This window comes from Glossina fuscipes, unplaced genomic scaffold (assembly GCF_014805625.2).
Source record: "Glossina fuscipes isolate IAEA_lab_2018 unplaced genomic scaffold, Yale_Gfus_2 1, whole genome shotgun sequence".
NCBI lineage: Eukaryota > Metazoa > Arthropoda > Insecta > Diptera > Glossinidae > Glossina > Glossina fuscipes.
The window spans coordinates 10,664,836-10,676,953 of record NW_023998415.1 but is presented as its reverse complement, the minus strand read 5'-3'; the positions used below and the strand labels follow the sequence as shown (position 1 = coordinate 10,676,953).

The 12,118-nt window shown below is 30.8% G+C and overlaps 1 protein-coding gene across 4 annotated transcripts in view; it reads left to right on the top strand.

Moving 5' to 3' along the window:
• The window catches only part of LOC119632459 (alpha-tubulin N-acetyltransferase 1), a 48,323-nt gene extending 43,006 nt beyond the window's left edge, over positions 1-5,317 (top strand). For all 4 annotated transcript variants that reach the window (XM_038025377.1, XM_038025374.1, XM_038025376.1 and 1 more), the window contains 2 exons: positions 1,963-2,012; positions 3,887-5,317. In XM_038025377.1, the coding sequence (XP_037881305.1) occupies positions 1,963-2,012; positions 3,887-4,505 (669 nt within the window). In that variant the 3' untranslated portion in view covers positions 4,506-5,317. The remainder of the gene's footprint in view (positions 1-1,962; positions 2,013-3,886) is intronic.
• The last annotated feature ends 6,801 nt before the right edge of the window (positions 5,318-12,118 follow it).

The window sequence follows — 12,118 nt, the reverse complement described above, 5'->3', positions numbered from 1 at the left end:
ATTCCCATCATATATTTACTAAATTCATATTATTTAAGGGATAGAATGAATGTACAAAAAAAAAAAAAAAAAATAATACGAATTTTTTCAAATTAAATTAAAGTTTTAAATATTTTCCTAAAAAAAAAAAAATTCTTAATGAAAATCGAACTGTGTAGTTTTTGATTGTCTCAATGTGTGATTGTAACATTCATTTTTTTTTTGTTTTTTGCACACAATTTTTCGAGTCATACACGCGATTTTGTTGCGCCGATAGATAAGTGAATCTGGGACAAATTAATTTTTGCGTTCATGTTGATCGTCGCATGATTGTAATTTAAATAAAATTTTTATTTTTTGCCTCTTCAAAAGGGCCCAGCAAGGGCCCTCAAATGACGCATCTCAAAATTTAATTTGTCATTTTGATTATTTGTGGTTTTAGTGACGCCACTTTTCCCTTTTTTCAAAACAAAAAATCGAACTTTGGTTTGTGATCGATAAAGATCTTTAGTGTTGGTAAACAACAATATTTAGATCGTCAACTGCCTTTAAACGAAATGATGCGGACGTCAATAGTGCTGCAAGCAACGACCGCCAAAAAATATAGAAAAAAAATTCTGAAATATGTTCGCGATAATCGAAAAATGAAATTGCAAGAAATGCTTGTAAGAATGCTTGGGCCATTGAAAAACAGGCCCGAGTGCAAGTTCAATTTATCGGTCCACCCAGCAGAGCAGGTATTTTTCATATTTCTAATCTCCAACAACTATTTCGTTGTTAAGAAATCTCCAATGAATTTTCTAAGGAAATCAAATGATAAGGTAATAGTCGGAGGCTTTTTGAGGAGTTAATCCGTCACTCTTGGCGAAAATCATGCTGAATCGTATAAAATTGAATTTTTTTTTTCCTTCATCCCAGGAGTAATGGACCAACATATTATATTAATTAAGTAAATTTTTCAACAAAATATTTCCACAAACATACAATCTCCTAATTCTACAAAATCGTAATGAAAATTGTACAAATTTCAAACTCGATTCATCGATCAATCTGGGAATTATATCAAGCTTACTATCGTCATTAAATCATAGCATATTAAGTTTTCGCCTTGACTGTTTGTCCGTTTTATATTGATGTGTGTGTGTGTGTGTGTGTGTGTGTATGTGTGATTATGTTCCCAACTTTTGTAAAGTCTTGATTGATGAAATAAAACGGTTAACTAATTTCATTTAAAGCGCGTTCAATATTCCCTCTTAGGAGCACGAATAATATTTGGAAGGCGACCTTGAAGGCCGACACGACCCGATACAAACATTTCTTCCACAAGCATCATATATAATAAATCGATATTTTGAAATGCGGTCTAGTACACGTAGACCTTTCCTATTAAAACGTAATGTCCTTTAGATCAATATATGCCAAGTCAGGCCATGAGTAATTCGTTAAAGGGGATTCTCAGGATCTCGGAGGGATAGCGGGATTTCTATTCTCGTTCCTAAGAAATCAACATCATAATAGAGCAAATTCTTACATTAAACGCAACACATATACAAAAAAACATATTAACGATCGATATTTGTGAAAGACGGCCGCAACGTCAATCAGAGATCACATATCATCCTTATTGAGAAAAGCTTTTAACCAGCTTCGTAAACTTAAACAATATATCGCGTAGAAGTTTCAAGGAAATATTTTTTTTATTACTTTACCGTGTAATATCTTCCACTATGCTGTTTTATGATGATGTTTTAAGGATCATCGTCTATTTCAGCATTTGATGGGCAAAAAACCGATTAAAAAAAAAAAAAAAAAAAAAACAATTGTGTTTTGGTTAAATATAATTTGCGTATCTGATTCAAGATGTAATGAAAGTGAAATCTCAGTCTAGCATGTATGTGCGCATGTTTGTGTGTGTTCGTATAAATTTAAAAAAGAAAAAAAAAAAAAAAATTTGATTCATATTTTTCTTCTTCAATTTTCCAGATAATTCATAATGGCCCATCAACAAATCAAAATACCACTGGCTCGGGGAGGTGAGTTGAACGTATTGAAAAGAAGTCATAAAAAAATCTTTTCATTCATAACATGTATTATTTATTCATTAAATAACATCATACACAAAAGAATGTAAAAAGAAATCGATGAACATAATCTGACAGACAGATCGACCCTCTAAGCAGTTTATTTAAAAAGTCGGCAGATTTACCTTCCATTCCCCCTAAAGTTGTTGCCATTTTTTTGCTTTTGTTTTTTTTTTTTTTTTGAATTTCTGCGCATTTCAAGTTTTCAACGACTGGGAACAATTATTAAATTTATAATAATTATAAAAAAATCATCATTGGCGATACGGTGCATTATATGATCATAAACCATTTATTACATCGCAAAGGCAAAGAAATTTCGATTGTTTCAAAGTTGAAAGCGAAATTAATTTTATGAGAGATTATCAAAAAAAAAAAAAGTGAAATTGATTAGAAATTGTTTATACGCCTCAATAATTTTAATTGCGTCTATGCATGATTTCGTAACGGAAACTCTGAAAGACATCATTGTTAGCCCTTCAAGACCTAAGTTCAATTATATATATATATATATATATTGTGAGCAGATTGAGAAACGAGTAAAACTTATTCTCAAAGAACGGAACAGTAGTGTTTTGATTATGATGGAAATTTAAAATACAACCTTGACTTTGGAGACTGACGCAAGAGACAATTAATGGCGCAATATTAAGTGCGTGGATAATCGTAAAGTCAAGTCAAGTCTTCAAGCAAACTTCAACGACAGCCTTCGTGGTAATATCAAATCTATTGATTAACATATTAAGCGCAAAGTAGTACGGAATTCATCATCACTATTGCGATGAGGTTAAAATTTAGGTAGACATTAGTAGACGAACTCGAGCGTTGCATTGCGATTCCGGGCCACTTTTGTGCTATAATTTTTAATTTTAGTAAAGGAGCGCACAACATCCAACTTAGTTGCATTCACGAATTCCTATTCTGAGTAATTAGAGGAACTTATTTAAGCTTTTTTTTTTTTCTTTAGCTTTTTTTTTTTTTATATTTCATGTATAAATTTTCTATTTACTTTTCTTTTTATTTTTTATTTCTTTATTTCTTTATTTTCAGAATATCATGATTTGTAAAATATTTTTCTTAATTGAAATATTAGCGATTTTAAAAAACATTTACGTTTCTTTTTAACACGAATTGTTTCAATTGTTTTATAGAAGTTGAAAAAATTTCCATTAAAAAAAAAAAAAAAAAAAAAAAAAAATCCTTTATTTAAATAAATCTTTTTGAATACTTTGAACACGATAATATATGTAACAATAATGATTTTGTTTATATCCACCATCCGTTTAACATGCTCAGAAATGCTCATGAAATTCGAAGCCTATTGATTCATGTCCGTTTTCTTTTCTTTTTTTTTTTTTTGTTGAGAAAGGTTCGCGAAATCCGCTTATCAATGCACCTAAAATATTCACTGCGTCTAAAACGGATACATAAATTTCCCAAATTGCTTTGATATATTTATAAATGAATTAGATGGTTGGTATCGTAAATTCGTCCTAAGGCGAATACAAACTTTCATGCTTGTTGTTTTATTTATGTAATTCAATTAATTTTTTCTCTCTTCTATATAATTTTCTTTTCTTTTATTTCTATTAGATAATATTATCTGTAAAAAAAAAAAAATTATAAGTTAAACAAGAAAAAAAACACTAAATTATGAATTAAAAAAAATAAAAAAATAAAAATAAATGATGTATATATATATATATATGTGTGTAAAGTTTGAGAAAAAATTTTAAATTGAATTAAAATTTTGCAAATTTAATTTATTTATGTATATTTTTTCATTTCAATTCACATCAAATAAAATTTACTTTGAATTTCTTTAGTCAATCGACCAAATCAAGCATTGATAATATAACTGAAAATTTACAAAATTTAAATACTGAAGAAGAAGAGCAAACAATTGAAAAGATACCGACACCTTTAGCATCTCCCCAACCGGAACCAGTAACATCACCATCAGTTGATGTGGTCGATAAATCTGAAGAGAACGGCGAAACGGAACATAATAATGATGTAATCGATGTTCCACATGACAACAATGACGCTCATAACGCTGACACCAATGGTACGCAAGAATCTCATGTTAATAGCCCATCTAGTCAAGCATCAAAAGTGGCTGCAGTAATGGCCGATGATAATATATCGCCGACCACACGTAAACCGCCAATATTTCAATTAAGCAAACAACATACTGGAATGAAAAATCGGTCAGTAGGGGTCGGTATGGCTGTTACACCATCAAATAAAATGGAATTCGATCAAGAAGATCGTGAGGAATTCGGTGTATTAAAAATAAATCGTCCGATTGGTCATAAGCTCTCGCCAGAAATCAATCAAGATCAACAACCGCTAGAAGATGCTGCATCTACGGTATCCTCTACGGAGGGTCTAACTGATCAGGGTTATTATGATTTAAAATTTTATCACAATAAATTGTGGTAAAGTATTTCTTTAATTAGATTTCAGATTTGAGAAGAATTTATAGAATTATTTTTCCCTATTTTGCACCCCTTGACGGTATCAAAACCATAGAAGTACACGTCTAAAAGTTGAGACATTTGGGAAAAAGAACGCCAGAGAGAGAGAGAAAGAGAGAGAAAGAGAAAGAGAGAGATCGAATAGAAACTTAGTAGATATATATATATATATATATATATATGTGTAGAATATATCCACAAATTATACATTCCAACCCCTACCTTGATAATCAAAAATTTCGTTTACAGATCTTTTTTCTCTGTCAAACCATTGAAATTATTTTTTCCCAACGCTACTACAATTTCAATTAAAGCAAAGCCTTTTTCAATTTGTTTATGAAAATTTCCTCAACGCCGCAAGCATTTCTCAGCAAGAATGAATCTCAGTGACTAGATAAAGGTTAAAAGTATATAATGGGATATGTATACGGTTTTTAGAATAACTCAATGACAGGCCAAAGTCATATTGGTTACTTATAAAAAGAAAAGCTATACACAGTTCGGACCGAATATTTTCATACCAACTATTAGCTTTAACTAAAATTATAGACATTTAAAATTAAGTTGTAATAATTATATCGAACATATATCTCATGCACTGTGGATAAAATACGATATTTTAAATTGTACAACTGCTGTTGCCAACAGCAGTTAATTTAGCAATTAGACCAACAGTATATCGCAGTCCAAATATTTGTAACTACCCAGAAGGGCTTGAGAGATATCCGCCTTTTATTACACCGATCGATTTGGAACCATTTTCTTAATCATTTTCTAAATCGATTTAATCTTGTCTATCTATCCGTCTGATGTCTGTCCATATATATATTTTTATATTCAACTTATAAGTTGCAATTTTCGATTAATTTATATGAGATTTCGTGCACTGACGTTTTTTTGGCGCAAGCACGAACGCTATTGAAAATGGTTTAAATCGGATCACGTTTTCGACTATTCTAGATGTAAGGCTTTACTTTGATAGGGCGTCATAAGAACAACTCTTGCAATTTAAAGGATTCCGTGATAAGATCGATTAGTAATATTATTTCGGCATTCGGCAAATTGGTGCGAAAAATTTGGATCGAATGGGAAAATTTTTTGAACTCCTTGCCATATAACAACTATTCCTACGGAAATTGCATCTTTATATGGTAAAAAGGCAAAAATAACAATTTGGCATAAAATGTAGCCTTACCGAATTTGCACCTGATAAATGCACTTTCTAGATCCTAAGCTATATAAGAATTCTAATGAAAAATATGCCAAAAAGTTTCCGATCGTATTGGTCTATGTAGGAGCTCTCATGAAAGCTAACCCCTCTGTGTCGGCAAAGCCTAATTTGTAGTTTGAAGAAAAAAAAAATATTTGAGAAGTAAATTAAGTTTACTAAATTTAGACCACGTCGACGTTTTTGAGTATTCTCCAATGTGATGGCTTTCATGAAAATTTTGCATTTACGTAAAAATAGCGCATAATCATGTAGTTCCCGACGTGTATTTCTCTCAGGGCGATGATTTAAAAGTCATTTCAATGCCGGCGGCTTCAAATCAATGAACTTTATTTACTTTTTAGAAAACATCTAAGCAAGTGACTAAGCAAGCAAGTGTTCCGCATCAAGTCATTAAAATAATTAAAAATAAAAAAAAGGAAATCGTTTCGGAACAATCCACACTTAATATTTGACCCAACCATACGCAAGAAATACGGAAAAGCTATAGCTATAGTGGTTCACGCACATTTAGTTTTTTTTTTTTTAATGAATGGACTCAAAAAAATGAAAAAAAAATTTTTCAATTTAATTTATCTTAATTTGTCGCTTACATTTCTTTACAAAATTTTCTCCACTTTTTAATTTTTTTTTTTTTTTTTTTTTTTTTTGAAGCCTGTAATAGGAAAAGAAAAACATATCTCTCTTATATATATTTATTTGTAAATCTTAAAAATTTAAAATTAAATTTTATTAATAATGAAATGAAAAGAAAGAAAGGAAGAGAATTTATCTCAATAATTTTAAAACCTTAAATAAATCAAAATATTTATATATCGCAATAGACATAAGAATTACTCTTAAAAGGGACGCATTGGCTTCGATCTTCTTCCTCCTTAAACGTTGTTCCTGAAAGATTTTGTTATTGTTTTCACAATACCGACCTAACGATTACTTAAGTTAATTATATTACCTTTCTAATATGTTGTTTAATTGCTTCATAAAATTTATGTGTTCCTAGCGCTTTTTAGCCTTGTTATGGTTCTTTCAAATTAAAAACTTTTATTTTTAATATATTTAAAAAATAAGTAAAAAAAAAAAAAATAAATAGCAGCACGTTGTTAAATATTATCACCAAATCAAGCAAACACGCACACAGAGAAGAAAATTTTTCTGGCTTCATTTTTTTTTTTTTTTTGTTTCTTATTATTCCACAAATTTTACCCAAAAGAACAATAAATCCATTCAATATTATAATAAATTTGCTTAATATATTCCTAAAATATATATATATAAAAAAAAAAAAAAATTTTCTTCCATTTCCAGAGATGATCAAACATTTCAAAAAATTTATCGGGAATATCAAATTTAGGGCAAACATTGACAAAAACAAAAATAAATAAATAAATAAATTAAAAATTTAATCAAAATTATATCCGAGAAAATACAATTAAGTAAATTACAAAAAAAAAAAAAAAAATATCTTTTTTAATGAATGTATATATCAATCATGTGCAATCATGCATCGATGCACACTACAGATACAAACACTCACACTCATACCCATTGAAACTTATATTGTGTAACAACAGAAATATCTTTAAATAAATATTCACTATTATGAAAATTTCAAAAATTTTATTTATTTGATGTGAACAAGGCGGGTAAAAAAAATCGAAATCTTCAAAATCTTTTTTATCTTATTTTACTTAATTGAAAATAATGATTCTCAACCGATCTATCTGAAATTTCTCTTAGATGTTACTTAGGATATGCTTTTCTTGCTCGTTCTACTAAAAGAATGGCGCATCAACTAACTTGACATACATTGAGCAAATTCCTTGTTAGTTAATTCTTAGTTAAGTTAGTTAGTTAGTTAATAAAGAGCATACCGCACTTGGTTTTATAAAGAGGAGGTCCAAAGAGCTTGATGATCATTAAATTGGAGGAATTCATTCAATGCTAATGATCCTTAGATTATGAAAAGGCTGTACATGTGTTTGGTTAGAGCTATACTTGAGTAAGCCTCTGTTGTGTGGTCTCCTTCATATAGGTGTTATGTAGATTCAATTGAATCGGTTCAAAAGCAATTCTTGCTGTTTGACCTTAGGTTGGGATCCGATTGCCTCTCTTTCCCCTCTATGAAAATAGGTTGTTTCTGTTGTCCTTACAGTCTCTCGAGAAACTTAGATTTGTTCTTGGCGTTTCCTTCGTAATCAAAATAATAAATAGTGCTATCAACTCGCCTGCATTACTTGGTGAAATAAGCTTTAATGGCCGCAACCGCTTCTCTAAGCACTTTACCTTGGTTAAGGTTAGTCAATGTAAATATAATTATGAGCTGTTTAATCCGTTCAGAGTTGTTTGCAAGAACCATAATGATGTCTATCACTTATTCTCATTATCGGACTCTTTAAGATCCATTAAAGCAACATTGCTTAATGCGTGTAACTTAAACTAGCTCTTAACCTTAAAATGTCACGATGAGTCGAAAATGAATTGTTGTTAACTATTTATCGTTTGCCAAGCTTATGCATGTTTGCGATGGCTTAGGCGTTCATTCGCAATTTGGTCCTGAACCGGTTGTGGGTGTGGCTCTATGCTAGTTGTGTACATGCTTTTTTTCTTTTTTTTTTTTTTCGTTCTTATTTGTTTTATTGTACTTATACTAAGTTTTAATATTAATTAATTTAAGATTTAGTTTCAGAGTCAATTGAACTCGACTCTCGAAATTTTTAATTGAGTTTCTTGTATAATTGGAATAAATAAATATATAAATAAATACCACCTCTCCATAATCCAGTGGCATTACAAATCAATTATCCGGAGTATTTTAAAAAGGCAACTATTAGGTAGTCCGGAAATTTGTTGAGGCGTTTTTCACTATGAAAATAAATAATTTTTTTTTATATATGAAATTAACTTTATTAAGTTGTATATCTGGCATTTTATTCAATAATAACTTGTCACTTCTCTAGCAATTTCATTATTCGGTTCTCATAAAATTTCTGATCTTTTGCAGGAACGAAATTTTCTGTATATATGAATTTATACTGTCATCTGAATAAAACCTTTGCACTGAGAGAAAAAGGAGATGGTAATCTTATAGTGCAATGACAAGACTGTATGGTGGATCTGATAATACATCACCTATATACATCAAATCTATTGCGTTGTTCATTTTTGTGTAGGATACATTTTTCATCACCAGTTGCAATTCTCTACAGGAAAGAATCGTTTTGATTTCGTTTTAGCAGCATATCGCAGGTACTAATGCGTAGTGTTAAATGGATTTATTTTAAATCACATAGAATCCAAACATCTAGCGATTTGTATGAACTAACCTTTACTTAATCGTCATTAATGGTGTTTGGACTACCAGAGCGCGGTAAAATTTTCCAGAACAAATAAATTTTGGCAACTGCGCTCTGCTGCAGCATTAGTTTCACACATACAGCGCATACTCTCTATGTGCTTCCGAAATTGCTTTATCTTTTTTTTGCAATTAAAAAGTAAAATATGTCTTATATCCTCACATTGATCTCCCACGTCTCACTACTACAACAAAACCGATCCCTTTTGAAAATTCATTACTAAATAAACATAGGCCTGCTCTACAATTACTATATATGTACGTATATACCTTTAACCATAATAATCTGTCTAGCTGCCTGAAAAAAGTTATTTTAATCTGGAGTCGGAAAAAACCGCAAGATATATTCGGTGTACGTAATTTTTATATGTATATATGCGAAAGGAATTAATAAAAATTTTACTTTCTTCGGGATTGCAATAAAGTGCTCTATCCACTAAAGCACATTACAAAGCAATTGAAATTTAAAGATATTTTAGTCAGTATTCGCTTCTTTTGCTTTTTTTTTTTTTTCTTTAAAAAAGTTAATAATTTTCCCCAAATTTATTAATAATTTAATAAGTGAATTTTTCCAATTGAAAAAATGATCAAAATACATGCAAGTGACCCATATATATTATTTATTTTTCTGAGTTCACTGTGTTTATGTCTGCATGACTCGATGCATGTAAATGTTTTAGATGGTTTGAGCTCTCTGAAATATAGTTGTGCGTCGGAATCTGATAGGATCGCATGGTGTATACTTAAATCAAGCTCTATTGAACTATGCGGTGTTATTTCAATAGTTTTTAATCAGCCCTTGAAATTAGGTGTTTTCCCTTCGTGTTGGAAGAGTAGTTTCCTTATCCCAAGTGACAAATGGGGAAATAGATATCACGTTGAGAACTATAGAGGCATCGCTAAGTTGCATACCTTACGTAGACTGTTTGAGTGAATTGCTAATCAGCATCAAGCTTTTACTATCAAATCTTACATTACTGCATTCCAGCGTGGCTTCCCGAAAAGAAGATCTACTAACACGAATCTCTTAAAGTTTATTTACCATATTTTTAAGGCTTTTTCTAGTGGTTTTCGCGCGGATGTCGTATATACTGACTTTAGTAAATCGTTTGACTTAGTTAACCATAACTTATTGATCTTCAAATTCCAGGCCTCTGTCTTCCCTTTGTACTTATTGAAGTGGATCCCTTCTTCTTATATTCATAAGAAATCATTCACGACCTTTTTTAACCCCTTCACCTCAGATGAGTTTCCCACGACATCGGGCGTTCCTCAAGGCAACCACATAGGATCCTTTTTATTCAATTTATACACTAATGATCTCTCCTCGATGATTAAATTCAGGTAGATCGTAATGGACTCTGATGGTGTTAAACTGTTTTCAGCTATATCAGCTTCGAATCGGCATAAATAATTTGGTTTGGTTTGGAGGAATTCATTCAATGCTGGGTATTTCATCGATTCACAAACGCTGGAAAGCGTAGATTTATTCATCCATTTAGGGGTTCTATTCAACCAAAGATTACGTTTTAAGTGTCACATTGAGTTCTCTTAAAGTACAGCTCAGAGCTTAATGATCCTTAGATTACGAAAAGGCTATACATGTGTTTGATTAGACTAATACTTGAGCATGGCTCTGTTGTGTGGTCTCCTTCTTATTGGTGTTATGTAGATTTAATTGAGTCCGTTCAAAAACAATTCTTGCTGTTTGCCCTTACGAATTGGAGTTGGGACCCGCTTATCCCCCTTTTTCTCCTTATGAATGTAGATTGCTTCTATTATCCTTACCATCACTTGAGAAACGTCGATTTATGCTTGGTGTTGCGTTCATAATTAAGTTAATAAATGGTACAATCGATTCGTCCACATTACTATTTGGTGAGATAAAGTTTAATGCCCTTACTCGCTATTTTAGGCACTTTATATAATTATGAGCTGACAATGTCACTGGCCTCTTTAAAATCCATCAGAACAACTATGCTTAATACGCGCGATTTGCCTATGTCGTATATGATTCGAAAATTAACTGGTGTTGCTTGCTGCTATCGGTCGCCAAGCTTTTGCATGTTTGCAATGATTTAGGCGTTCACTTGCAACTTGGACCTATACAGGTTGTGGGTGTGCCTCTGTGTTAACTATACACATGTATTTTTTCTTTCTTATTTATTTATACACAAATTATTACTTGTTTTTTTTTTTTTTCTTTATCTATCCTTATATATACTTTATTTTATATGTTTTTATATATTTATACTAGTTTTTAATAATAATTGGTATAAGATTTACTTCTAAGAGTTAATTAAATTTGACTGTTAATTTATTTAAGTTTCATGTGTAAGCAGATAAATAAATAAATAACAAAATAAATAAATAAAAATAAACTAAGCCTAAAATCGGTCTGAAAGGACTGAATCTTTAATTTTATTATTTATTACAAGATCATAGCCTAATAGTTCATTTAATGTAAAATTTACTTCGGGCTTATTTTGGGCTCGAAAAAGTACAAAAATCTATTTGTTGTTGAGTTGTTGAAGTTATTTGATTTTCTTGTCTACTGGGAAAAAAGGTTTGTTTGTTTTTTTTTTTTATATTTTAATAGTAGAAAATACTAAAAACAGATTTTATATTTGTATAATGGATTATGCTTAATAAGTGTTTACTTTTTGTCGAACGACAAAACCCAATATTAATGGGACGAAATGTATACAGGTGAGTATGTATGACGACAAAGTCAGAACAAGTGTGTTTATGAAGAAAGCTTAGACAAGGCGTAGGAAATGTTGTTTTTTTGTTTGCACGCTTATAAAAAAACTCCCAATGGATTAAACGAATTGACATAAATGAGATGCACTCTAAAGCACACTTAGCAATGGAGCAACGACGGAAAGAAAATCCTATGTAAAGACAAAAGGAGCCGTTATTGTCACGGAAAATTCGTACAGTTTGCATAAGTTTGAGCTGCTTTGCATAACATTTGTGTCGACTTTTAGGTTCCCAA